Consider the following 13,847-nt stretch of genomic DNA (forward strand, 5'->3'; position numbering starts at 1 on the left):
CAGTGTCAGTTTCAGTTTTCCCCAAATTCAGGGAGATATTGAATAGTCGAACTGCTGGTTACATATTTGTTTAATGTCATTTTTTCGTCAAACTAACGTATCGATAAGCACTTTTTATAAATAGAAATTGTAAAAAAAGGTATGTCCATAAAAATAATTTTCGATCCATGATGCGGCTTGTGTTCCAAAGGCTTTGAAATAAACGAATAAAAAAAGTAAAAATCTAATATGAGGCTGGTCACCCCATCGAATTTGTCAAACATTGCGGGCGGCAGCGGTTGGGCGTGTTTTCGATTTTAATTTCAAGTTTTCGTAATATTATTGACTAAAAGTGGTTTTTAATTTAAAAATATGATACGGAATCGTGGTCTACAGGAGTTTGAAATAGAAACAAAGCCGTCGAGAAGACTGGTGGAAAAGCAGAGTTTTTGGAGTTCCCTCTACAATGAAGAAACTTCTACATTATTGGGAAGAACGCCTGAAAGTTGGGGTCAGTGAACTTTTTCAAGTGTTTCCTGAAGTTTTATTTAAGTTTGAAATTTGTTTTTAACTGAAGATTATACGTTGTGTGGCGGATTTTCCCTAATTTATTTTATTGTTTGGGCGTGGTTAACAATTGTTTGATATCGGGAACTGTGTACGAAATAGATGTTTTTTGTGGTGTGGATTTATAAAATTTCAAATTTCATAAAATTGTTTGTGTCTTTACCACAAAAACTTGGTGGTTTTTCTAGTTAACAAGTTTCTTCAGGTCATATTGTTTCAATAATTCTCTTTAATTTAAGGATATACATGTCATCTATTTTAATAGTAATACAATATTTAAAGAGGCAATTAATGTAATTATATTAATCACCCAAAAGCCAGTGTCAGAAGCCATGCTGTTGATCCAATAAATCGTGGACAAACCCAGGCTTATGTCATTGGAGTGTTAACTGTTGCCACTAATCCCTGCCTATCTGTGAAGCCCTGTTTAATTCCTAAACACTGTGGACCGCACATGAAAATAAACATTGGCGTCTATGACATTGAATTAAGTGCTATTTTGCAATCAATTTCAACAAAAACGTAGTGTCTTCTGTTGACTGTATTTGAACTGGATTAACTTAGATGTGATCTGTTTCTCTAACAGTTATTAACAAAGATTAATATCAAACAGAAACTAGGTTTATTCAATACCATCAAAGCTAATTTTGATTACAGTTGCCTTATTTCAAAAATTTTACTTTTTCTGCAGTTTGGAGTAACATTAAGCTACTTATTATTTATTTAGTGACTCATAATAAATAATTAAACTAACACTAAAACGTTAATCTTACAGGTAAACTCATCATTTTCTACATCATATTCTACGCTGCCCTGGCCTCTTTATTCATGATCTGCATGGTCACGTTCCAACAACAGTTCATCAACCCGAGAGTGCCCCGTCTGCAGCAAGAGTACAGCGTGATAGGAACGAGCCCTGGCCTGGGCTTCCGGCCGCTGCCGCCTGACGTTAGAAGCACCCTGATCTGGTACAAGGGAACCAGTTATGAAAGCTACAAGTATTGGGAAGACCAGCTCATAGATTTTCTGTCGGGTAATTTAAATTGCAGATTATTTGATTATGAAAAGTAATAAAGATTATAGAAATAGACCACTTAGGCAGAGTTGCACCAACTTTAACCGTAACTGTAACAATGACTGGTGTTTTTTGTACGGAGTTTGACAGATTTTTGATGTTTGTTAAAGCTAAAGTAAGATGGTGCAACCCAGCCTTATTCTGCTATTGTTTTAGATATAGGAAGCCACGCTTAAAAATGGTCTACAAAGTAGCTATTTCTTGATAATGTAACCAGTACCTATCTATTTAAATTCAATCAAGCAACATGCTAGTAACCATGTGTAGTGGTAGTACCTTCTCTAAACATGTTGTGTTTCCAAGAAACAGACAAAGGCCTTACTGAGTGAAGTGTTGTGTTTTCTTAATTGGTTTTACCATTATTATGTTAATGGGGTTCCACACTTCCACCATAGTCATTTTTGGTCTTTTATCTTTAATCAGTTTTAAGTTGATTCACTTGTCGTCATACCTTGCTTGCTATTTGTCATTTTTAAGCAAGCCATGCAGTAATGTCTCATCGCGTTCTCAGCCCGTCGTTTACCGTAGCCACTATCGGTACGTGCCAGAAGTCATGGTCGTATGATAAACGCAAAAATGAAGTTAATGAACTGATAAAAATTGTATAAGTACCTATTTTAAAAGACGACGTTCAAAAGTCAATGTTTGTGTTTGTTTTGTGAATTTGATAGCTGTTTAATAACATTTAAAAACAAATAAATTATTTATTTAATTTAAATTTATCTGGATAAGGGTACTTTACATTACTCAGAGTTCCTACTATTATCAACTATGATCTCCGAATCGGTAGCCCATCATCCTGGGGTGGACACGGGACACCCGGCCCGCCCACTATAATACGCGCATGTTCAAATGTGTACAAGAAAAAAACGACTGACCTTGGACGCTGAACCAGAACATTATTTTACCATGCCTGTAATATTCTGATGAAAAAACTGTTCTTTCTTTCTCAAACTCCAAGTGTATAAGAAAGGTTAAACCGCGGGCGGCGGGTGTTACCCAGAACATAATTTTATTATTCTGTACTGATCAAAAAATGTTTCTTTCTTCCACCCAGTGTACAAGAAGAAAGGTCAAACAGCTGGTGCGGGTCAGAACATCTTCAACTGCGACTTCGAGCACCTGCCGCCGCCGGGCAAGGTGTGCGACGTGGACGTCCGCGGCTGGGACCCCTGCATGGAGGAGAACCACTTCTCCTACCACAAGTCCTCGCCCTGCATCTTCCTCAAGCTCAACAGGTACTAGTGTGCTAAAGTCTGGTCGCCCACACTGCTGCCGCCCCGTCGCACAGTCGCGACAGCAATATAATTACGCGCGAGCGATAAGGATGGGTAGCTTGGGGTCATTGGACAAAATTCTACGTGCTCGGCGATCAGACTATAGCGCTAGCTAACGCTATTTTTCGCCAAACGCCATTGTGTTTTCAACGAAAATGCAGCAGTTGCACCTTTGTTTTTTTTTTGCATCATATACCCTAATTATCAGCAGTTTTCGAGTTCTATTATTATGACAAAAAAGAAGGCCTCCCCAACAGCAATGTAGAAAGACTAGCCTGAGACGGTAAAGCAAAAAAAACAATGCGATGTACAACCCGATTAAAATAACTACGCATCTCGCTGGAATGCTCTTCCTCGCTGTCTACTCACGGACATTGCCCGCGGGCGGCGTGACCGGAGGGAGCGGCGAGCGTTCGGCGAACGAACGAGCAATGTTCGGTTCGCGAGCGAACATCGAAGAAGACGATCCTGACGCACTCTCTTCAACGACTTTGCACTAAACGGTCTCAATATCATTGTTAATTTATACCGAATAGACAATTAATTGTATACAGTCCACTCTTTCATTTAATTAACTTCCACTACACTCACTATCGAAGTAACACTCGCACTCCTCCCCACGTTCGCCCCGTCCGTACCAGAGCGTCGACGTGACGTCACGGCTCCTTAAAAGAACAAAGCGGACGATTTGCAGGTACTAATTTTATTCTAATTAAAAGACTTAATTTTTGACATGACATTGACAGATATGTCAAAATCCACCAATCATGCAGCATTTGGACCTCCCGTCTACGTATTGCCATCTGGCGGATTTTTCAATCGCGAAAACCCTCATTGATGTGATTTATGTTGTTCTTCAGGATATACGGCTGGCGGCCGGAGCTGTACAATGACACGACGCGGCTGCCGCACGACATGCCGGCCGACCTCCAGTGGCACATCAGAAACCTCACCAGCTACAACAGGAACTATGTCAGTATAGTTATATTAATTAAAACTGTGACACATCCGTCATATTTCGAGCGATTTTGTTGTACGGGTTTGACGCAGACCGTCCCGTTCGCATTTCGTTTCGAATTCAAAAATGGTCTCATTCGCATTCGGTGCCTTTCGCCTTTGGTCACTTATGCATTCGATTCCAATCGCATTATTCGCATTTGGTCCCATTCGCAAAATGGTCACACTCAGATAAAACATTTTCAACTTACAAGTTGAACTATTGTTTAAAAAATGGTAGGCTTTAAACAGTTAAAGCCTACCATTTTCAGATATAGATCTGAGTGTGATCATTTTGCGAATGGAAAAAAATGCGAATAGNTATTATTGCGTAATCCGTAGTCGTGTATTACGCGCACTTATGTGCGAACGTAAAGATTCACTCCGTCTCTGTCTGACTAAACAAATTTGAGCGCGACGAAGCAAACGCACACAAACGTAGTCAAACCATATTCATGTAAATAAGAAAAAATATGTAAATATTTTTATGAAATTGATATTTTTTAAATACGCCAACTTTTAAGTTGACAGGTCCTAAGCCTGTTGAAGTATGAAGGGAGGAATTATTATTCAATTTCAAATTGCATTATTCACACTACGGTTGTATCTTTTAAAAAAAATTGTATTTTAAAGTCATATTACGTGGATTAGTCCGCACTAGTCGCGTCAAGTATGCTAAATTACTACGTACTAGGTGGAACAGGTATTTGGATCGAGTATTAATAAATACTTGGAATAGGTGCACCTAGTATCAAATTTACCTAGTATAACCCATCTCTACAATGTCATTTTTTTTGATGTTGCGTTTAGTTGTTCGTTTGTTATTTCATAAAGTTATCTGTTGCATCCCCAAAGTATCGAAATTCTAACCAACTCCGGTTCAATAATTTAATTCGTATAGAAAGCTTACAGTACGATTTCATTGCCGCAGTTTTTTTACATTTCTAATGACACTATTGACAGTTCGTAAATGCACGATATGTCAGTGTCAGTTTCAATTTTCCACAAATTCAGGGAAATATTGAATATAGATGAACCACGCTGAACTGTCCCACCAAACTCAATGACAGGGGGGCGCTACCATCGTTCAACTATATGGTTTCTAACATGGCTAAAATCTGAACCAGCGATCCGGTATTGACGGTGGCGCCCCACTGTCAATGTCATCGACAGGACAGTCCAGTATTTTGGAACTATAGTAAAACTGCTGGTTACATATTTGTTTAATGACATTTTTTCGTCAAAATAACGTATTGATAAGCATTTTTTATAAAAATTGTAAAAAAAGCTATATCCATAAAAACAATTTTCGATCCATGATGCGGCTTGTGTTCCAAAGGCTTTGAAATAAACGAATAAAAAAAAAGAAAATCTAATATGAGGCTGGTCACCCCATCGAATTTGTCAAACATTGCGGCACAGATTAGAGAGTATGTCTAAAGACAGATAGGAAACGGCCCTAGTATTTGTTGAACGATAAACAAACTGGTACCGAGCTAGATTGTCCAGTAGGTGGCGCTGTAAACAATATGGCGTCTGCCGCCCACAGATTAAATATATACCTCTCATACTTTTTTTATGATCCGTTCCGTTTCATGTAATGTGTTTAAAAATAAAACTATTGAAGTATAAAATAAAACTTTATTGATGAAATATAACATGAAATATTTTGTTTACGAAAATCAATAAGCAATAAAACTACTGGATTTTAAAAGATTACAGTTACTGTTGTGATAACAGTACATTGTTTTAGTTTTTACATTATGTACTCACGGATTGACATTTGTATGTAACTCATATAAAATATGTTGCGTTAAGACTTATAGTAAAATAGTTTAATGTTCTCCATAAATTCACACGTTCACTCTCACGTTGGTTCTGTCCACTCCACTGTAAGCAGGCCAGATCTACATGTTTCTCACCACCTGTAAAATATATGAAATATTTGTAAATTTAGAGCAAAAAGTCACCGTAAGTCTGTAATCTTCTACATCTACATTCTACACTAATATTATAAAGAGTACAGCATATAAACAAGTGATCGATCTATCTATCTACCATGCCTACTGTCTGTTTTGTTTCTAGATTCATACTACTTTGTTAAATGAAAATTAATTTACCTTGTCAAATGTGTACTTGTCAATCAATTACTTAATATATATTCACAGAATCTGGATTCCACCAATCTGTAATCAAATAATTAACTTTTAGGTCTTTCTATTTGATCCTAGATGAAAAGCGTCAGAAGATACGGGTAAGAATGATTTTGAGGGTCTTTTCAATTTTATAGGTACTTACCGAATGTTCTTATAAATAGAAGTTGTTTTAATTGTTATCTGGGTAATTCATCCAACACAAATCTTCCTAATTTAATGCATGGCATAACCTGCAAATGAAATGAGTTCATCATTTGTAATTAAGCATTTTTGGTCTTGTTTTATTGTTTAAATAGGTCTCTTTTAAACTTCATTGAATATGTTGGTTCATCTGGACCTTTTTAAGTAACAGTTGACAATAATGAGCAGCACCAGTGATTCCACAGCAAGCACTTTTATTGTAATTGCTGCTTAACACTTTATAAGTTCGAAGTTCGATATTAACCTGAAACAAATAGGTACTTAGATTCATTGTATAAAACACGTATCATTCACTGTATCCTGCAATCTATGCCTGCAATGTACCTACTTGTATTGTATTTTATGTCCAAAATCCAAAGTATGTTGTTACTCCATGAAACTATCCATATTTGGTTTCCATTGATTTAAATGGAGTTATGAATGATTTTGTAATGAAGATTTAATCCTTTGTGTGGTTCAATACTTAAAAAATGATGTTGCTGCAAGTAATAACCTATCTCGAGTGAAATGACTTACTTATTAACTTACTTGAGAGAATTTTTTTCGTAAACAAACATCAATCCCACAGGCAATTCATGCACATGTAGTTCTTATTAATAATGACTGAGAAATTATTGATTTCAATTAGAAACAATTAAAAATCGTAAAAAAACACGTTTTTTCGATGAAAAATTTTTGACGTTTATTTTTTTTTTAAATGTCACAGTTGTAGACTTGAGACGGAACTAAAGTGATTAAAGTGAAAATTACGACTTTGAATTATTATACTTTTAAATAACCATTTAATTAGAAATCACATGGATTCAATAAAATAATTTATGAATAAAAGCTGAAGTTGTAATTCGAAAAGGTTTGTAAGGTTTCTAACATGCAAAAGACCACTGTCGCATACAAAAGACAACTATAAAAAAAGTCACTTCCTCTCGGAACTGTCAAAAAAATTCACTCTCTATGGAGCTGTCAAACTCTATGGCGTTTCCACCCCGTGCATTGCGGGCGGCAGCGGTTGGGCGTGTTTTCGATTTTATTTTCAAGTTTTCGTAATATTATTGACTAAAAGTGGTTTTTAATTTAAAAAGATGATACGGAATCGTGGTCTACAGGAGTTTGAAATAGAAACAAAGCCATCGAGAAGACTGGTGGAAAAGCAGAGTTTTTGGAGTTCCCTCTACAATGAAGAAACTTCTACATTATTGGGAAGAACGCCTGAAAGTTGGGGTCAGTGAACTTTTTCAAGTGTTTCCTGAAGTTTTACCTAACTTTAAAATTTGTTTATAACTGAAGACTAAACGTTTTGTGGCGGATTTTCCCTAATTTCTTTTAATGTTTGGGCGTGGTTAACAATTGTTTGATGTCGGGAACTGTGTATGAAAGAGATGTTTTGTGTGGTGTATGGTTTTATAAATTTCATAAAATTGTTCGTCTCTTCTTTACTAAAACTTGATAAGTGGTTTTTGTAGCTATCAAGTTTCTTCAAGTCATATAATAAGCCATATTGTTTCAATAATTCCCTTTAATTTAGGGATACTTGTCACCTATTTTTAATAGTAACAATATTTAAAAAGGCAATTAATGTAATTATATTAATCACCCAAAAGCGAGTGTCAGAAGCCATGCTGTTGATCCAATAAATCGTGGACAAACCCAGGCTTATGTCATTGGAGTGTTAACTGTTGCCACTAATCCCTGCCTATCTGTGAAGCCCTGTCTAATTCCTAAACACTGTGGACCGCACATGAAAATAAACACTATGGCATCTATGACATTGAATTAAGTGCTATATAGCAATCAATTACCACAAAAACCTGATTTGCTGTAGGTAGACTGTATTTGAACTGGATTATCTTAGATTTGATCTGTCTGTCTAACAGTTATTAACAAAGATTAATATCAAACAGAAACTAGGTTTATTCAATACCATCAAAGCTAATTTTGATTACAGTTGCCTTATTTCAAAAATTTTACTTTTTCTGCAGTTTGGAGTAACATTAAGCTACTTATTATTTATTTAGTGACTCAAAAATTTGAGTAAATGTTAATGTATGTTTTAAATTCAATAAATTATTTGTATTTGTATTTGTAATTAAACTAACATTAAAACGTTAATCTTACAGGTAAACTCATCATTTTCTACATCATATTCTACGCTGCCCTGGCCTCTCTATTCATGATCTGCATGGTCACGTTCCAACAACAGTTCATCAACCCGAGAGTGCCCCGACTGCAGCAAGAACACAGCGTGATAGGAACGAGTCCTGGCCTGGGCTTCCGGCCGCTGCCGCCTGACGTTAGAAGCACCCTGATCTGGTACAAGGGAACCAGTTATGAAAGCTACAAGTACTGGGAGGACCAGCTCATAGATTTTCTATCAGGTAATTTAAATTGCAGATTATTTGATTATGAAAAGTAATAAAGATTATAGAAATAGACCACTTAGGCTGAGTTGCACCAACTTACTTTAACCGTAACTGTAACAATGACTGGTGTTTTTTGTACAGAGTTTGACAGATTTTTGATGTTTGTTAAAGCTAAAGTAAGATGGTGCAACCCAGCCTTATTCTGCTATTGTTTTAGATATTGGAAGCCACGCTTAAAAATGGTATACAAAGTAGCTATTTCCTGATAATGTAACCAGTACCTATCTATTTAAATTCAATCAAGAAACATGCTAGTAACCATGTGTACCTTCTCTAAACATGTTGTGTTTCCAAGAAACAGACAAAGGCCTTACTGAGTGAAATGTTGTGTTTTCTTAATTGGTTTTACCATTATTATATTAATGGGGTCCACACTTCCACCATAGTCATTTTTTGTCTATTGTCTTTAATAAGTTTTAAGTTGATTCACGCGTCGTTATTCATACCTTGCTTGCTATATGTCATTTTTAAGCAAGCCATGCAGTAATGTTGTCTCATCGCGTTCTCAGCCCGTCGTTTACCGTATCCACTATCGGTACGTGCCAGAAGTCATGGTCGAATGATAAACGCAAAAATGAAGTTAATGAACTGATAAAAACTGTATAAGTATTTTAAAAGACGACATTCAAAAGTCAATGTTTGTGTTTGTTTTGTGAATTTGATAGCTGTTTAATAACATTTAAAAACAAATAAATTATTTATTTAATTTAAATTTACGTCATGAGGGAGCGACGTCTAGAGTAAGAGAGAAGATGATTTTTCCTTGCTTATAAATTAATGTGGTATCTGGATAAGGGTACTTTACATTATTCAGAGTTCCCCTGACATGTCATGATGCGATTGGTATAGCTCATGAGTGTGTACCTACTATTATCAACTATAATCTCCGAATCGGTAGCCCATCATCCTGGGGTGGACACGGGACACCCGGCCCGCCCGCTATAATACGCGCATGTTCAAATGTGTACAAGAAGAAAACGACTGACCTTGGACGCTGAACCAGAACATTATTTTTCCATGCCTGTAATATTCTGATGAAAAAACTGTTCTTTCTTTCTCACACTCCAAGTGTATAAGAAAGGTTAAACCGCGGGCGGCGGGTGTTACCCAGAACATAATTTTACTATTCTGTACTGATCAAAAAATGTTTATTTCTTCCACCCAGTGTACAAGAAGAAAGGTCAGACAGCTGGTGCGGGTCAGAACATCTTCAACTGCGACTTCGAGCACCTGCCGCCGCCTGGCAAGGTGTGCGACGTGGACGTCCGCGGCTGGGACCCCTGCATGGAGGAGAACCACTTCTCCTACCACAAGTCCTCGCCCTGCATCTTCCTCAAGCTCAATAGGTAAAAGGTTTTTTGCAATTAGGCTTTTAAAAAAAGTGCTAAACTTCAAAAGTGTCGTTTTCCCTTTCATTTTTTTGACAGTGACAGCACTTACCGATAAAAGGACGCCATTTTTTACTTACTAAAGCCCGGTCTCCGAGCACGTAGAATTTTGTCCAATGACCCCAAGTTAAGTTACCCATCTTTATCGCTCGAGCGTAATTATGTTGCTGTCTGCTGCTGCTGCGGGCGCCCGTCGCACAGTCGCGACAGCAATATAATTACGCGCGAGCGATAAGGATGGGTACCTTGGGTTCATTGGACGAAATTCTACGCACAGATCAGAGAGATTTTACGTGCTCGGCGATTGCTAGCGCTATTTTTCGCCAAATGTTTTCAACGAAAACGCGGCAGTTACAGCTTTGTTTCTTTTGCGCCATCTACCTTAATTATCAGCAGTTTTCGAGTTCTGCCAATGCAGCAGTGTAGGAAGACGAGCCTACTAAATGGTAGAGCAAAAAAAAAACAATGCGATATGTAAAGGTTCCATAAAAGAACAAAGCGGACGATTTGCAGGTACTAATTTTAGGCCAACCAAAAGACATAATTGATGTGATTTATGTTGTTCTTCAGGATATACGGCTGGCGGCCGGAGCTGTACAATGACACGACGCGGCTGCCGCACGACATGCCGGCCGACCTCCAATGGCACATCAGAAACCTCACCAGCTACAACAGGAACTATGTCAGTATAGTTATATTAATTAAAGCCGCGAAAGAATGTCTAGGCCGTCTAGCTCGGACAATAACTCGCAGTTCCGTCCCAAAGACTTTGGGAGGACACCGTCAGGTTTTAGTGAGTAGGCCCTGCCCATCTGGCAGGGAGAGCCTCACATAACCCACTGGTTCCCCCGGGCCAGTGGGTATGCAATTTCATGCATTTCCTGACGAAAAAAAAACATATTAATTAAAACTGTGACACATACGTCATATTATTATTTTGAGCGATTTTGTACGGGTTTGACGCAGACCGTTCCATTCAGATTTCGTCACGAATTCAAAAATGGTCAAATTCGCATTCGGTGCCTTTCGCCTTTGGTCACATATGCATTCGATTCCAATCGCATTATTCGCATTTGGTCCCATTCGCAAAATGGTCACACTCAGATAAAACATTTTCAACTTACAAGTTGAACTATTGTTTAAAAAATAGTAGGCTTTAACTGAGATGGAGGCACACTCAGATAGAGTGTGACCATTTTGCGAATGGGATAAAAATGCGAATGGGACAGAAATGACTTCTGACGTAATCCTTACAAGCTGAGACTTCTTCACACGTTAAAGGCTTAATTTTTTCCCAGGCTAACATGGTGTGGGTGACGTGCTACGGCGAAACGCCCGCGGATCAAGAAAACATCGGGCCCATCAAGTACTTCCCCTACCCCGGCTTCCCTGGATACTTTTACCCGTATGAAAACGCCGAGGGGTACCTCAGTCCTCTAGTCGCTATACACTTGGAGAGGCCTAAGAGTAAGTACACACTGACAATGTTCTGTTTTGCATAATATTAATCCAAAATCCAAATTGCGCATCGGGAAGAACTAAATTGTCCTATCTTTAATAGAATTCATAAGAGGAATTAGTTCTTCCCCGTTGTTGTTTTTCTCGCTTACGAGAGTATCCTATTGCGAGTAACAGAGGGAGAGAAGGCCGAAATTATGATATTAGCCTATACTAATAACTAAACCATTTTCTTTTCGTTCGTGACACCCAAAACACGTCTACTACTAGTCAAAGGCCTTCCTAATTGATTTCCACAACAATTGGTTCTGTGCTGCTTTCAAGTGTTTCTNGTGTTTCTCGCTACCTTCACACACCGCTTCTGCGCTACCTCTCTGACTACACTACGTCATAGATGACGCCATCAGTTCTACGCACTATGTGCCCCGCCCTTTGCCTCTTATGTTTGGCAATTCTGCGGGCTACGTTTTTTTTTATCCACAACGAGGAAGCTCTTGGCCTGTATCTCACCTGGATGGTAAGTGATGATCAGGCCGAAGGTGGAAGCGAGCTTCACTCGGAATCCTCAACCACGGAGGAACTGGCTATCTTACCTCTAACTGCCGGAACAAAACAATGCTGTTAACATTGTTGTTATGGCGACAGACTTAGGTAAGATGGTGGTAGCTAGCCAGGCGGACTTAGAACAAGCCCTACCACCAACAAAATCCTCCGTTTACGGTCAAAAATCACAAAAACACTGCTGTGTGTATCATAATTCTAACCAAATCCATTTGTTGCAGCGGGCATAGTCATAAACATAGAATGCCGGGCGTGGGCCAAAAACATCATATACAACAGGAAAGAGCGACTGGGCGTCGTGCACTTTGAACTCATGATTGAGTAAACCAGTCGTACGGAGGTCTTAGAAAAGACCGACAAAAGACCGTCTCTTTTGGTAACTATGTACAGTATCCAAGTGAGTTTCATGTTTTTAATGTAGTTTAGTTAGTTTTTGAGATGGTCTACTGAATCACCATATTTTTATTTGTGCGTTAAACCTACCGAAACTGCCTTTTTAGTAGACCAAATCGAATGTTGCCAGAAAGACTTGATTTGAGAATCTCTAGACAGCTTGAATATTTTTTGCATTTTATACGCATTCATAGATATAAGCAACATAGAGTAAATACAATTATTAATTATTTATATCAAGTGAAGTCTGCATAAACTCTGATTTTTATTCAAGTAATTTTACAATTCTTGTTAAAATAAGTCGTCAAAAATCGAATGGTTTTTTTTAAACTAAATAATGAGCAAAATGAGCCAACCTCATAGAGTATGAAATAGTGTTAATTTGCTATAATCAAAATATTGGAAATCTCAGAATAATGATAAAATGTATTATAAACAGATTCTTGACATGACAATTTTTAGTTTTAGTTTTAATAAATTAAACATTTCCGTCCAAAATAAATGACTTACTTAACCGTGTTTAGATTAAATACATAATGTATATTATGGTAAAACTATAATGTGTCTGTACACACTGATTGTGTAATCTATGTTGAGATCTGAACATTTATTTGCTCTTTTTCGAACTTATTTGAATCTCTTATATCACTTTTTTATACCAGTGTATGTATGTACCGTACAGTATATTTTCTATGTACAGTTGAATGATATTAGTAAAATAGTGACCCAGATGTAGTTTTAAGACTGAAGACTAAATAAGGACTTAATAACTATTATATTTTTATAGGTAGCTGACTTAGTAATGATCCATTTATACACTTTCATTTATCAGCCAGGTGCAAAAATGAGTACTTACTTATTAAAAATTCTGTAAAATAATTGGGCCAATTTTGGTTATAAAATGATATGATTAATTTTGCACTTGATTGACTTAATTGTGCCTTTTATACTATTGTATTTAAATTATCTATTGCATTTATACTTTTAAAATGACTGCATATTTTCTTATTATATTTTAAGTATCCATTTCTACTTAATGTCTCTTACTTATTATATTATTTTATAATTATCTTACAATATTTCCGTTTGAGAAATCTCGCGTATTTGATACTGAATCTATTGAAAATAACATGATATTCTAAAATTCTAAATAATGTTTAATAATAATACTAGAATGGAAGTATGTAATGCATCTCAATTTTCATAGAATTCATGAATTTATCTACAAATCTTGCGTTCTTTAAAAACTGTACCTACATATTTCTGTTTATATTAAGTAAAAACAGGCATATCTATTTTAGTTTAAGAATATTTTTTATAACTTTTTCGTTAATTATCTGTACGATTAGAACCTCAAATGTTAACTAATCCGTCCTGGA

The 13,847-nt window shown here is 36.9% G+C and overlaps 1 protein-coding gene and 1 long non-coding RNA gene across 5 annotated transcripts; one reads left to right on the plus strand and one right to left on the minus strand.

Annotated features, from left to right (window-relative positions):
* Positions 1 to 171: 171 nt before the first annotated feature.
* Positions 172 to 12,661, plus strand: LOC114364334 (sodium/potassium-transporting ATPase subunit beta-2). 2 transcript variants are annotated; one of them, XM_028320452.1, is made up of 6 exons: positions 172 to 490; positions 1,322 to 1,579; positions 2,679 to 2,859; positions 3,759 to 3,870; positions 11,355 to 11,523; positions 12,297 to 12,661. In XM_028320452.1, exons 1-6 carry the CDS (start codon positions 352 to 354, stop codon positions 12,398 to 12,400), a joined length of 963 nt encoding a protein of 320 aa, XP_028176253.1. In that variant the 5' UTR covers positions 172 to 351; the 3' UTR covers positions 12,401 to 12,661. The 2 variants fall into 2 exon arrangements, with proteins under 2 accessions (XP_028176253.1, XP_028176252.1); XM_028320451.1 differs by lacking the exons at positions 172 to 490; positions 1,322 to 1,579; positions 2,679 to 2,859; positions 3,759 to 3,870 and adding exons at positions 7,247 to 7,469; positions 8,366 to 8,623; positions 9,834 to 10,014; positions 10,627 to 10,738.
* LOC114364336 (uncharacterized) lies at positions 5,522 to 6,814 on the minus strand. Of its 3 annotated transcripts, none has more exons than XR_003656838.1 (5): positions 6,780 to 6,814; positions 6,388 to 6,495; positions 6,193 to 6,280; positions 6,015 to 6,080; positions 5,522 to 5,819 (listed from the first exon to the last, which is right to left on the minus strand). It is a non-coding gene; the product is annotated as an uncharacterized LOC114364336 (long non-coding RNA). The 3 variants fall into 3 exon arrangements; XR_003656840.1 differs by having other exon boundaries at positions 6,768 to 6,786; XR_003656839.1 differs by lacking the exon at positions 6,780 to 6,814 and adding an exon at positions 6,580 to 6,727.
* Positions 12,662 to 13,847: the final 1,186 nt, after the last annotated feature.

This window comes from Ostrinia furnacalis, unplaced genomic scaffold (genome assembly GCF_004193835.3).
Source record: "Ostrinia furnacalis isolate ACB-3 unplaced genomic scaffold, ASM419383v2 OfSCF7378, whole genome shotgun sequence".
In the NCBI taxonomy this organism is placed as follows: Eukaryota; Metazoa; Arthropoda; class Insecta; order Lepidoptera; family Crambidae; genus Ostrinia; species Ostrinia furnacalis.

Excerpts from the sequence above, each read along its gene's own strand:
- LOC114364334 (XM_028320452.1), top strand. The coding sequence starts at position 352 with ATGATACGGAATCGTGGTCTACAGGAGTTTGAAATAGAAACAAAGCCG. Across the intron at positions 2,860-3,758 it reads ATCTTCCTCAAGCTCAACAG|GATATACGGCTGGCGGCCGG; the intron begins GTACTAGTGTGC and ends GTTGTTCTTCAG. Across the intron at positions 11,524-12,296 it reads ACACTTGGAGAGGCCTAAGA|CGGGCATAGTCATAAACATA; the intron begins GTAAGTACACAC and ends CATTTGTTGCAG.